The sequence below is a fragment of the Zingiber officinale genome, chromosome 2B (genome assembly GCF_018446385.1).
Source record: "Zingiber officinale cultivar Zhangliang chromosome 2B, Zo_v1.1, whole genome shotgun sequence".
Taxonomy (NCBI): Eukaryota; Viridiplantae; Streptophyta; class Magnoliopsida; order Zingiberales; family Zingiberaceae; genus Zingiber; species Zingiber officinale.
In genome coordinates, this window is record NC_055989.1 from 117,475,389 (window position 1) to 117,489,661 (window position 14,273).

The 14,273-nt window shown below is 41.2% G+C and overlaps 1 protein-coding gene across 1 annotated transcript; it reads left to right on the plus strand.

Annotated features, from left to right (window-relative positions):
• Positions 1-11,241: 11,241 nt before the first annotated feature.
• Positions 11,242-12,259, plus strand: LOC122049465 (myb-related protein 306-like). The gene is made up of 2 exons (XM_042610847.1): positions 11,242-11,412; positions 11,507-12,259. The coding sequence occupies exons 1-2, from the start codon at positions 11,280-11,282 to the stop codon at positions 12,220-12,222; spliced, it is 849 nt and encodes a 282-aa protein (XP_042466781.1). The 5' UTR covers positions 11,242-11,279; the 3' UTR covers positions 12,223-12,259.
• The last annotated feature ends 2,014 nt before the right edge of the window (positions 12,260-14,273 follow it).

Consider the following 14,273-nt stretch of genomic DNA (forward strand, 5'->3'; position numbering starts at 1 on the left):
CTTCCTACCCAAGAAAGGGGGCAGCCATATGTTGGAACCCCAAAGTGATTTTGGTGTGATCAACAAGTTAAGTTAGGTCCTGTGTTGTTTTAACCTTGCGTCTAAGTGTGCAGGAGCTTAGGAGCACAGGTAGTCGAGCGGAAGACGCAGCTAGCGAGAAGGACGGCACGCGGTGCGTCCGAGGGATGAGGCGCTGCGGAAGAGTACGCCGACGGACGAGAAGGAAGCATGCGGTGGTTTCGAGGGACGAGAAGCCGGAGCGAAAGACTGCTCGAGGAGCAAGAGACGCAGCTAGCGAGAAGATCAGCACGGGGTGCGATCGAGGGATGAAGACTGCGGATGAGTACGTTGGCGGACGAGAAGAAAGCACACGGCGATTCCGAGGGACGAAAAAGCCGGAGCGGAAACCTGCTCGAGAAGACCGGAAGTTGAGTTCGGGTGAGCCCTATTCCGGATGGCAGAAATCACCTAAGCGAGCGGAAGACTCGGTCTGAGGTGAACAGAGCCGGAGCAGAAGACCCGGGCTGGAAAAAGTCAATCGGGTTGACTTTTCCAGCCGGGGCGCCCTGAACCCTTCCAGGCGCCCGGAGTTGACTTTTTCACATGATCGAGTTTTGACTCGATCTGAACGTTAGAGGATAAATTTTATCCTCCCAAGGTGCCCGGAACCCTCAGGGTGCCCCGACCAAGGCTATAAATATAGCCTTGGTCCAGAAGCTTTTCATCAATCAGAACTCAAGCAATTCTTTCAACACTTGTACTTCGTCTATAGTTTAGCTTCTTTTTGTGCGCTTCATTACTGTAAGAGGTTTCTCCACCTGAAGGAGATAGTTGTGCAATCATCTTCATTGGATTAACAACCTCCCCGGTTGTAACCAAGTCAAATCTGGTGTGCCTCGTCTTTTCTGATTTACTTTCTGCTTTCATTATTTTATAAGTGTTAGTTTAAGAGTTCGAGAAGGGTTTGCGTTTTTATTTTCAAGCTATTCAACCCCCCTTCTAGCCGGCCGCTGTGATCTAACAAGTGGTATCAGAGCCAAGACACTTCAGGAGGACTAACCGCCAATCGAAGCAAAGAAAATTGTCGGACCAAGCATTTACCCGTCGAAATTTGAAGGGGATTTCGCTACCTGGAAAAACCGATTGCAGGTATTCTTTACAACTGATTTTGAATTAATTTTAATAATGGAATTTGGCTATGTAGCTCCAGAGCGTAAAGAAAAAAAATCAATGGACGAAAAAGGAGCAGGCCGACTACGTGGCGAACGGCAAAGCAGAATACCATCTGCTAAGCATTCTTCCGCCATAAGAAGTCAACCGGATCGGGAACTACAACTCGACAAAGGAACTTTGGGAGAAGTTCCTTGAGCTACACGAAGAAACGTCCGAAGCCAAGCTCGCTAGACAGGATCTACTTCGCAATCAGCTCACCAGCCTGCGACTTAGGGAAGACGAGACAGTTGCGCATCTGCACTCGAGAATCAAAGAAATCATCACCGGACTGTCGAATCTGGGAGAAAAGGTAAGTAACCGAGATTCGCTAAGGTACGCTTTAAATTCTTTTTCGAGAAATTCAAAATGGGCATCACTAGTAGATGTCTTTTACATTTCGAAAGATTTAGAAAAAATTACACTAGAAGAATTTTTCTCGACATTTGAAGTGCACGAATCAAGATATGTAGGTACGAAGGAGCCCAAGAACAACGTCGCCCTCAAAGCATCGAGAAGCGAACATGAGTCGGAATCTTCTCTCGACGACGAGGAAATGGTAATGATGGTAAGATGATTTAAAAAGCTTTGTAAATCTAAAACTACTAACCATCCGTAGGGCAGAAAGAAAAAGACCATCCGCTGCTACCACTGCGACGAAGAAGGGCACGTCAAGGACAACTGTCTCAAGCTGAGGAACAAGGACAAGGATAAAGGTAAAAAGTCTGTCCAAAAGCGCAAGGTCCTAAAGGCGATGTGGGACGATACGTCATCCGAATCGGAAGTCGAGGCATTCTCCGGACTCGCATTAATGGCGAGTCATCAAGACGACGACTGCGATTCAAGCTCTTCCGAGATGAGCATCGAGAGCATCGATGAAGGGGGAGCTACGTCGGAAGAAAGCAGCAGTTCAGGGGGAGACATGGACAACGAGATCGACAAGGTAAGTAAAGTACGATCTCTTCCTCCCGATAAACTTTTTAAGTTTGTTAAGTTGCTAACTAGAGACTGTTGTAAGTTAGAAAGAGAAATTAAGAATTTAAAAATAATATTAGCTAAATCTTGCCCTTTAGAAGAATTAGATAAAGTTAAATTAGAAAATGAGAAATTGAAATCTGAAAATTCAAGTAGATAATTTAAAAAATCGTGCATGCTTATCTAATACAAATTTTAGAAAGTTTAATAATTTAAATTGGTATTATAGATATCATCAGGGACAAATTAGGAATATTTAAAGAAAATATATCCCGAAGAAATTTTTGGTTAATCCAGTAGGCTGGAACCTATATTGGGTTCCTAAATCTTGCTTAGCCTAAATTTTAATCGAAATTAGCGTTTTCAGCGAGAAAATTCAACAGTAAATTTCTTTATGAAGCTTTGTCTAAGGAAGTGATTGTTGCTCCAATAACCAAGAAGACCTAGTACCTCGCCACGACCTAGAAGCCAAAATACTGAAATTAAATATTTAATTAACTTTATGGTAAAGCATTAAAATTAAAATTAAAATGATAATTTAATAATGTTTTAAAAATTCTTTTAAACATTTTTAAAAAAATTTTTAACTAAAATCGCCTAAGTTAAACGGTCCTATGAAATTATAAATTTATGCTTAGAAATTTTTCTGCAAAATTTTTTAAGTCAGAAATTTTTTCTTAAATTTTTTTTAACTTAAAATATTTTTTTTACTTAAATTACAAAATTCGTCTAAAAGTTATAAATTATTTTGTAAAATTTTTTTAAGTTAGAATTTTTTTAAAAAAATTATCTAACTTAGAGTTTTTTCTAACTTAGAATTTTTTTAAAGAAAGTTAGAAAAAAATTTTAACCCTTAGATTTTTTTCGGAACCCCATTTTTTTGTGATCAAAGGGGAAGAAGGAAAAGTATAAGTCTAGGGGGAGATAGACAATTTTCTATCTTTTTACACTTAATTGTAAATTTTAGTTAGTTTATTTTCATGTTTATTTTACCCCAGCTTAACTTGGTTGCTCACATAAAAGAGATTGTTGGAACCCCAAGGTGGTTTTGGTGTGATCAACAAGTTAAGTTAGGTCATGTGTTGTTTTAACCTTATGTCTAAGTGTGCAGGAGCTTAGGAGCACAGGTAGTCGAGCGGAAGACGCAGCTAGCGAGAAGGATAGCACGCGGTGCGTCCGAGGGACGAGGCGCTGCGGAAGAGTACGTCGGCGGACGAGAAGGATGCGTGCGGTGGTTCCGAGGGACGAGAAGCCGGAGCGGAAGACTGCTTGAGGAGCAAGAGACGCAGCTAACGAGAAGGTCAGCACGGGGTGCGACCGAGGGACGAAGACTGCGGATGAGTACGCTGGCGGACGAGAAGAAAGCACGCGGCGATTCCGAGGGACGAGAAGCCGGAGCGGAAGCCTGCTCGAGAAGACCGGAAGTTGGGTTCGGGTGAGCCATATTCCGGATGGCAGAAATCACCCAAGCGAGCGGAAGACTCTGTCTGAAGCGAACGGAGCCGGAGTAGAAGACTCGGGCTGGAAAAAGTCAACAGGGTTCACTTTTCCAGTCGGGGCGCCCAGGGCTGTCCGGGGCGCTCGAAGCTGTCCGAGGCGCCCAGAACGCTCCGGGGCGCCCGGAACCCTTCCGGGCGCCCGGAGTTACTTTTTCACAGGATCGAGTTTTGACTCGATCTGAACGTTGGGGGATAAAGTTTATCCCCCCAGGGCGCCCGGAACCCTCAGGGCGCCCTGACCAAGGCTATAAATATAGCCTTGGTCCAGAAGCTTTTCATCAATAAGAACTCAAGCAATTCTTTCAACACTTGTACTTCATTTATAGTTTAGCTTCTTTTTGTACGCTTCATTGCTGTAAGAGGCTTCTCCGCCTGAAGGAGATAGTAGTGCAATCATCTTCCTTGGATTAACAACCTACCCGGTTGTAACTAAGTCAAATCTGGTGTGCCTCGTCTTTTCTGATTTACTTTCTGCTTTCATTATTTTACAAATATTAGTTTAAGAGTTCGAGAAGGATTTGCGTTTTTATATTCAGGCTATTCAACCCCCCTTCTAACTGGCCGTCGCGATCCAACACCACATCCTTGCTTCCTACCCAAGAAAGGGGTCGGCCAAGCCTTGCTTGGTGCCCAAGCAAGGGGTTGGCCAAACCAAAAGAAAAGAAAAAAAAGGGAAGATTTTTTTCTCAACAGAATTATAAATTTTTCTAAAAAGAATTACGTTGATTCTTTCTTAGAAATTTTCTAAAAAGAATTATATTAATTCTTTCCTAAGAATTTTTTCTAAAAAGAATTATGTTAATTCTTTCCTAGAGATTTTTCTAAAAAGAATTATGTTGATTCTTTCTTAGAAATTTTCTAAAAAGAATTATACTAATTCTTTCTTAAGAAATTTTCCTAAAAAGAATTATGTTAATTCTTTTCTAAAGATTTTTTCTAAAAAAAATCTATTACCTTTTCTCTTTTTTTTTTATCTGGGGTAAAGGGTTATAAAATGAGAGGAGGTTACGCCACAAAAATCAACAATTCAATTAAGAATTGATAAGTTGTTCTCCACAACTAAGTTCCTCTCCTTTCCCTTAAGGCCGACACCCCATTCTTTCTTTTCTTTCCTCTAGGGCCGGCGCCCCACTTCTTTTCTTCTTCCTTTTTCTTCCCTTTAGGGTCGGCGCCCCATCTACCATCTAATCAATCCAGGATAGCGGGTAGCAATCCTTAGGGCTGGCGCAGTTGAGATCTCGGAAGTCGATGCAGACTCTCCACTTATTATTGGGTTTAGCTACCAGGACTACATTAGATATTCAGGACGAGAATTGTAGCTCTCTAATGTGACCTGCTTTCTTGAGATGGTCCACCTCAGCTCAGATGATCTTGTTTTGCTCAGCCAAGAAATTTCGCTTCTTCTGCTTGACTAGTCGGGCATCAGGCAAAAGGTATAATTTGTGCTCAGCCACCTCGGGCTTGACCCCAGGTAGCTCTTCGAGGGACCAAGCGAAAACGCCCCTATTGCGAGTCAAGCATTGGACCAGATCGGTCTTGACCTCGATAGGTAGGTCTCTTGATAAGCAGGTGAGGCTTTCCGGGCGTTCGGGGTATAGCTGGACCTCCTCCCAAGGGATGGACTCCTCTGCTATAGGCAAGGGCTCCTCTTAGATGACGTGGATCCTGCCATCCCGGGTTCTCTGGGCCTTGTGGTCCTCTACCTTCACCATATCGACATAACACCTGCGAGAGACCAATTTCTCACCTTTTAACTTCCCTGACCTGGTCTCCCACAGGGAATTTGATCTTCTGATGAAAAGTGGAGACTGTCGCTCGAAATTCGTGCAATGTCAGTCTCCCTAAAATGACGTTGTACAAGGGCGGAAAATCCACCACTATGAAGATGCTCCTCCGCGTCCTCACAAGGGGCTCGCTACCCAAAGATATGGTTAGCTATATCTGGCCCATGGGTTGCACCTCATTGCCGGTGAAACTGTATAAAGAAGTAGACATGGGCTGGAGTTCACTAGCGTCGATTTGCATGCCCTCGAATGCACTCTTGAACAGCACGTTCATAGAGCTTCCGGTATCAACGAAAACTCTGGCCACGTGACTGTTGGTGATGACGACTTTGATTATTAGGGCATCATCGTGAGGAAGCTCCAGCCCCTCCAGGTCTTGTGGCCCAAAGCTGATGATGGGCCCTGCAGCTTGCTCCCGACTGCATCCTATAGCGTGTATCTCCAAGCTGCGCTCATGAGACTTCCGAGCCATAGTGGAATCTCCATCTGTGGGCCCTCTGGAGATCATACCAATCTTGCGGATGGTTGCGTTTCCTCTGTTCTCCTCTTCTCGAGCTTCTCCTAGCTCCTGGTTGCGACCAGGCTACTGACTTCCTTGTCCTGTATTGTCAGGCAGGGGTCTACCAGACTGACCTACCATGGGATGTTGGTCGATCAACAACCTCTGAATCTTGGGCACGATCTCAGGTGGAGGCAGGCCAGCTCAGCTGTGCACCTAGAGTCACGGGCAAACTGGAAGCAATCACTTGTGGCATGGGTGTGGGACCTATGGTAGGTGCAATAATGTGACCCCCACTGATCGGGCCTTAGGGCTTGGACAGCTACGACACATTGGGTTGGCCTAGAATTCTAACCGGGAGGGAAGGATGGTCGGGCATCCCGGGCGCGCGGAAGAGGTTGAGCTGGCGGTTGGGGTGGCCTCTTCTTTGGTTTGTTGGCGGGAGTAGGCATATTGTCCGCTTTTCGTCGTGCCGCTTGAGCTTCTTCCATATTGATGTAACTGGCAGCCTTCCCTAGCATCTCATCGAAGTTCTTCACGAGCTCTCAGATGAGATCTCGAAAGAACTCCCCTTCTACCAGTCCATGAGAGAATGTGCTCATCAATATTTCAGAGGTAGCGGATGGGACATCCTGGGCCACCTGGTTGAAGCGTTTGATATAGCTTCTCAGGGGCTCGACCAACCCCTACTTGAGGGCGAAGAGACAGTGGTCTATCTTCTGGTACTTCCTGCTACTAGCGAAGTGGCACAGGAAAACAGTCTTGAAATCATAAAAGCAAGTGATGGACCATTCCTAACAACCTATTGTGTTCTTTAGAAATTAAATTTGGAATTGCAAACGAAACTTAACATTATTGATTTCAAATTCAACTTATCTGTTCTTAGTGATTTAGACTTGGATCGCAAATGATACTTAACATTATTGATCCAAATCCACCTATGTTACAAATTCAATTAAATATTAATTTCAGAGATTCGGCTTCCAGGTTAAACATGGTGAGGCACTAGGCCTTCTTGGGTATGGGAGCATCCACCACTTCATAGACAAAGTCTTTCAACGAAATTTAATATTTAATTTCCTTATAGTAACCCTAAGTTTAACCAAAAAGAACAATCGAATCACAAATTCGAAAAATAAAAGAAACACAAAATTGAAAACATAAATTCGATAACCTAGATTCATTGGACTCTTATGTTTGGTATTTCAAGATCTAAATAAAAAGGATGAACTAGTTATGATGCAGAAACTAATAACTAGTTATACATTTTATAGCTTATAGACCTCACGATCTTCTGTCGTATTCCACTTCTTATCTCGGACGTCGTGTGGGCGACGATCTACCGAGACAAGAATCCACCCAAGCTTCCTTCTTCTCCAAGCAAGTTTCGGCTACCACAAGAACTCCAAGAAAAGATGAGGTTCAGCCACCACCACCAAGCTCCAAGGGATGCTAGAAACAAAGCCTCATATCTCTCCTTCTTCCTCTAACAAGATCTGGCCACCAACCAAGCTCCTTGAGATGAAGATGCCGCCGGCCAAGGAAGAAGAATAGGAGATGGAGAGGAAGAGAGGGGTCGACCACCAACCAAGGAAGAGAGGAACCAAAGAAGATATCTTGTTATGAGGTGAGGCACCTCTACCCTCTCTTTTATATTCCTTGGTCTTGGCAAATAAGGAAAGTTTTATTAAAACTTCCTTATTCTCTTTGCCAATGAAAGGAAAGTTTAATAAAATTTCCCTTTCAAACTATATATGGCCAGCCACCTTAATCCCTCCAAACAAGGAAAGTTTTAAACACAAAATTAAAACTTCCTAATTTGTTTCCGAAAATTTTTAAAATAAAAATTTCTCTTTTAAAAATTCCCTTCATGGTTGGTCATAAAAGGAAACTTTTATAAATTAAAATCTCTCTATTAAAACATGTGGATGATTTAAAAAAAAAGTTTTCTCTAAAATTAAAATCTTCCTTTCAATCTACAAATAAGGAAAGATATCAAATCTTTTGTAGAAACTATAAAAGGAAAGATTTAATTTTAAAACTCTCTTTTAAATCATGAGAATGGTTAAAAAAAGGAAAGTTTTATCAAAAATTAAAATCTTCCTTTTAACTACAAATAAGGAAAGATATCAAACCTTTCACTTAATCTTTTGTAGAAAGCTATAAAAGGAAAGATTTAAATTTTAAACTCTCTTTTAAAACCATGACTTCCACATAAGAAAAGATTTTAAAAAATAAAATCCTTTTATTTTAATGTGGCCGACCACACCAAGCTTGAGTTCAAGCTAGGGCCGACCACCTCTCACCTTGGTTTGGTCGACCCTAGCTTGGGCTCCAAGCTAGGCTTAGCCGTCCACCTTAAGGTGGGTAAGAAGGTGGATATGAGTGGGTATAACACTTTATAAATAAAAGGCTATGACGGGAACCGAGAGGAGGAATTGGTTTTGGTCTCCCGATGAACTTGAACTTCCCGTGTTCGCCCCGAACATACAACTCGAGTTCATCAATAATAACTCATACCACTAAAGAATTATTATTGAACTACCGCACCAATCCCATATTACTATATGAGCTCCTTCTTATCATGAGTGTGTTAATCTCCCTGTGTTTAAGATATAAAAGGTCCACTAATTAAATGAGTTACTGACAACTCACTTAATTAATATCTAGCTCCAAGAGTAATACCACTCAAGTTTATTGTCATGTCGGACTAAGTCCACCTGCATAGTTTACATGACAATCCTTATAAGCTTCTCTTGGGGACATTATCAACCTAGATTACTAGGACACAGTTTCCTTCTATAATCAACAACACACAATATAAATAATATCATTTCCCAACTTATCGGGCCTCTTGATTTATCGAACTAAATCTCACCCATTGATAAGTCAAAGAAATAAATACTAGATATATGTGTTTGTTATTATATCAGGATTAAGAGCACACACTTCTATAATAATAAAAGGTCTTATTCTTTTATTCAGTCAGTATAAAAAGAACTTACCTTAAATGGTTCTGCTTAATACACTCAGAGTGTACTAGTGTAATTTTATAGTTATAATATAAACTAATACCAAATTACACTACGATTATTCCAATGGTTTGTTCCTTTCCATCTTAGTCGTGAGCTACTGTTTATAATTTATAAGAAATTGATAACATGATCTTCTGTGTGTAACACCACACACCAAGTTATCTACAATACAAATTAATTGAACAACTACACTTAGCATATAAATGTAGACATTTGATCAATGTGATTCTTTATTTCAAAATAAAATGTTTATAAAAAGCTAGGCTTTTAGTATATACTCTAACATAACCAAGGAAGAGGTCCCTAGTACAGACCCTCTGACGCTCAAGTCAGGAGTAGCACAAAGCGAAAAGAGCGGAAAGAAGATGAACAATAATACTGTAGTAGATGTGTGTGTGCATCGCCCCCCTTGACCAACGGAGAGGATCTCCCTTTTTATACTACCTCTCATAACTTTCACAATTATGAGGTGTTAGGGAATGTCAGATGTCAGGGTATATCGGGCGATCGAGGATGTACGACAGACTCTTATTGGGTAGAGGAAGGTTCCGCTTCCTACATATGACGAAGCATTGGAATATTCTCTGACAAGTAGTTGCGATTTCTTGACAATGTTAGCTCTTGGCGATAATTTGACTAGTCGTAGATCCGGACGGGAGTGAACTGCGAGTCTTGCCCAGGAGAAGTGAGGGGACTGAGTTCTTGGAGTCCGACCGACATAGAGCCGACCGAGAGTAAACTAGGAGTTGTGCCCAGGAGAAGTGAGGGGATTGAGCTCTTGGAGTCCGACTGGCATAGAGCTGACCAGGAGTAAACTGGGAGTTGTGCCCAAGAGAAGTGAGGGGAATGAACCCTTGGAGTCCGACCAGCATAGATCCGACTGGAAGTAAATTGAGAATTGTGCCCAGGAGAAGTGAAGGGATTGAGCCCTTGGGGTCCGACCTGCATGGAGTCAGCAGGGAGTAAACTGGGATTTGTGCCCAGGAGAAGTGAGGGAACTGAGCCCTTAGGGTCCAACGGGCATAGAGTCGGTTAGGAGTAAACTAGGAGTTGTGTCCCCAGGGGGTTGCCTGCTTGGACACATAGTCCTCAACCTTGACCGTCACCTTCTCCTAACTTTAACTGTCACGTTATCTTAACTATTGTCTTCGCACTATCCCTAGGGTCACCCATTATTCACCATAACATCCATAGAGGCCTCATAAGTAGGGATTTGGGGTTTAAAGTTTCATGAGGAGACTACAAAGCAATATTAGTCAGAAAGACTCAATTTGAACCCTGCAAGTAAGAGGTTTAGAGCATAGAGAGAATGAGGGTCCCTAAGTTTCAAACTATGATGAAATTATATCCATGCCAAAAGATTTATCACTAAACAACTTACCTTTTAAGATGATGGTGAACTTGAAATGATATCTTGTGACATTGTGTAACAGTTGTTCGATTAAAAACATTACCCTGAATTTAGATGAAAGTCAATTATCAAAAGCAACAATCGGAGGAGATCAAGGGAATGAAACAATGGAAGGAGCCACAATTGGGATGCAATTGTTGGAATGGAGTTGGTATTAGTGTTTTGGGGGGTTTGAAGGAGAGCAAAGTATTAGGAATTTACGACTAGTAACAGGGTTTTCAAAGGTGCAGCTTCGAGAATTATATAGGCAATCAAGTGGACGAACATCAGTCAAGTGGCACGCTATAAAACCCCACCTATCTTTTTTAAAATGGTTCAAATTAACATTCATTCAGCATGGATGGTTTAGAGTAAAGATCAGTAAGTATGATGCATAGCATAGACAATTAGACATAGTGTACAATTTGAGAATTTTGAAAACAGAATATAAAGCGAAATTTAGGAGGAACTTTAGAGAATTTTGCATGCCCATGATTTCTTTTCTTCAACATATGGATGGCAATTTATGATGAGTTAAGGTTTCCCCATGATAGTTTAGCTTGATTTAGTTGGTTCCAAAAGTGCTTTCTGTGACGCATCATTGATGAGGCTGCTCTTCCCGGTGTAAGCTCATTGAATGCCTTGAGCCAGCCCAAGCAAGTACATGAAGCTTGCTGACTTCACAAAGCTTATGGGAAGTAAATGCACCTCGCTGTCATCTCTTAACTCCGTTGTTGGCTAATTAATTCAAGGATGAATGTGAAGTGAGTTGTTTTCTCTCATGGCATGCTTGTTTATATATATATTGTTGCATGCCTCAGATTACTCGATTGAAGGATAAGACAGTAAGTACATTTGTCGGGTATTCCCTTGCATAATCAGTTAGACATGGGGAGGTCACCTTGCTGTGACAAGGAAGGCATGAAGAAGGGTCCTTGGACGCCAGAAGAAGACCTCCTGCTCGTCTCCTACATCCAGGGTCATGGTCCTGGAAACTGGAAGGCTGTCCCCATCAATACTGGTGAAGAAATTTTGCACCTGATCAATTGCAAGATCTATCGCCTATCTTCTTCTTCTTCTTCTTCTTTTTTTAACAGTAGTTATGCTAGCTGTAGGTCTAATGAGATGCAGCAAGAGTTGCAGACTGAGATGGACGAATTACCTGAGGCCAGGGATCAAGCGTGGCAGCTTCACAGAGCAGGAGGAGAAGCTCATCATCCATCTGCAAGCTCTTCTCGGTAACAGATGGGCAGCCATAGCTACGTATCTTCCGGAGAGGACCGACAACGACATCAAGAACTACTGGAACACGCATCTGAAGAAGAAGCTGCAGAGAAAGATACCAAAAGGCCACCAGTTAGGGGAAGAGGCTACGAGTGTATCAGGCGGACACGATGCGTCCCTCTCCATGGATTGCCAGCCGCCCATTCCAAAGGGGCAGTGGGAGAGGCGGCTGCAAGCGGACATCCACCTGGCCAAGCAGGCCCTGCGCGATGCCATCTCGTTGAGCAACACCCATCCGTACGCATCCAGCACGGAGAACATCGCTCGACTGCTCCAGGAATGGATGAAGCCTCCTCCGTCTACCAAGCGGACTGATCCGGCCAACTCCGCCGTTGACTGCTCGACCTCTACTGCTGCTGCTGCTGCTTCTAGCTCATTGCTCATGCCTGAAACTCGTGCCTCGGGTGCGTCGGAGATCAAGGCAAGTGTGGGAAAAATTCAGACGCCGCTATCGATTCTCGAGACTTGGCTGCTGAATGAAAGCATGGAACAGGGAGACACGGCCCCAATGGACCCGATTTTAGATGACAGCGCAGCCTTATTTTAGTAAGACTCAGCTAGGGCTGTAAATAAATCGAATCTGAATCGAGCTTTAGGATGATCAAATTTATTTGATAAAATAATCAAATTGAGTTTAAAATGAACTAAACTTTTAAAATGAATGTTCAAGGTTGGCTTGGTTTATTTTTTATGAGTTTGAACTTATTTGAAGCTTGACTTGAGCTTGGTTCATTTAGATATTATCAAGCTTTCAATTCAAAAAATATGGAACCGTCACATCAGCGGCCCCCCTAGAGTCGGTCCCACGGATATGGAGGGAGGTAAATGCAGGTACACAGCTGAAAGCGCATAGCCGGGACGCTAACCCCAGGCAATGACACCCCGAGGATCGAACCCTGGACCTTTCGGCCACGAAACCATGCGAGTTTGGCTTGAGCTTAGTTCGAGTTTGGTTCATTTAGATGTTATCAAGCTCTCAATTCAAGCTTGTTTGATTGTTTGAAACTTTTAGTTATTTGATTGATTATTGAGCTTGATAATTTAAATTTATTTATTTATTTTATTTTATTTTATTTTATTGTTTATTTAACATATTGAAAAGAGTTTTATTAATGAATATGTGTTCACGAATGTTGTTCACGAACGTTAACGAGCTGAACACATATGTTCAAGTTTGTTTGTTTAGCTTAACGAGCTATTCAGCTTACTTATTTAATTAATCTTATGTATATTGAACAAATATAAACAAACTCTTATCAAATCGAACACTAAATTTATTCACCAACGCTTGGTTCATTTACAACCCTAGACTCAGCGAAAGATTAGTAGTGAGTAAATTGAAAGCGAGCATGGCTTATGAAATGAATGTAAAACCCTAAAATTGTATCTGCACGATGAAATTCAAGATTTCCTTACGTATGTTCTTCTACTCCAAGGGAATGGAGAAAAACATACATTCTGGCACTGTCCGCATGAAGAAAGTTTTCAGTTAATTGTCAGATAGCTTGATTGGAGGAAGGGTTGTATGCATACGGCCAGGTTAATTACTACATTGTTTGGACATGCATGGCGGCTCAGGGGTGTGTTTAATTTAACGCAGTAAGACACTGCAGCCTTCTCTCCAGTAAGATCAGTCTTGGCGGGTATATACTATTAATTTTGGCTTGCTTTGTTTGCGGAGATGGAGTGCTTTTAATGGAAAGATAGGAGAAATTTAAAGCGAGAAGAAAAGGGGAAACAGGAAAGAAAAGGGACAATGAACCTCTTTTTAAAACAAGTGCAGCCAAAAGTTAATGTACATCTATCGACTGATTTCCTTCCAATCTTCTCTCAATTTGTTTTGATTCTTTTTTAATTTATTCTGACTTTTTAATCCACGGAAATAAATTACTATCTTTAGGGTTGTAAATGAATCAAACGTTCATGAACAAACTCAGTATTCGGCTTAGTAAGAATTTATTTATATTTATTCAATATACATAAGATTAATTAAATAAATAAACTTGAACAGCTCGTTAAGCTAAACAAACAAACAAACTTAAACACATATGTGTTCAGCTCGTTGACGTTTATGCACAATGTTCACGAACCACATTTATTAATTAAACTCTTTTCAATATGCTAAATAAATAATAAAATAAATAAATAAATTTAAATTATCAATCTTAATAACTAATCAAACAATTAAAAGTTTCAAACAATCAAACAAATTTGAATTGAGAGATTAATAACATCTAAATGAATCAAGCTCAAACCAAACTCAAGCCAAACTCGAACCAAGCTTAAGCCAAGCTTAAATTGAGAATTTGATAACATCTAAACGAATCAAACTCAAGCAAAACTTCAAACAAACTCAAGCTTATAAAAAATAAATCAAGTCAAACTTAAACACTCATTTCAAAAATTTGGTTCATTTTAAATTCGATTTGACTCAGCTCGATTATCTTATCAAATAAATTTAAACATCCCAAAGTTCGACTCGACATGACTTATTTAAAACCCTAACTATCTTCGCATCTTACTTTTGTGCATAATAAACATTTTTTTTTCATTCTGCTATTAGTTTTTATAAAGAGGAAAAACTTTCTCTAGTAGCTC

What these genes read in the sequence shown, in the direction of transcription:
- LOC122049465 (XM_042610847.1), top strand. Translation starts at nt 11,280, where the DNA reads ATGGGGAGGTCACCTTGCTGTGACAAGGAAGGCATGAAGAAGGGTCCT. An exon ending in GGCTGTCCCCATCAATACTG is followed by an intron (nt 11,413 to 11,506) that starts GTGAAGAAATTT and finishes TGCTAGCTGTAG; the next exon opens with GTCTAATGAGATGCAGCAAG.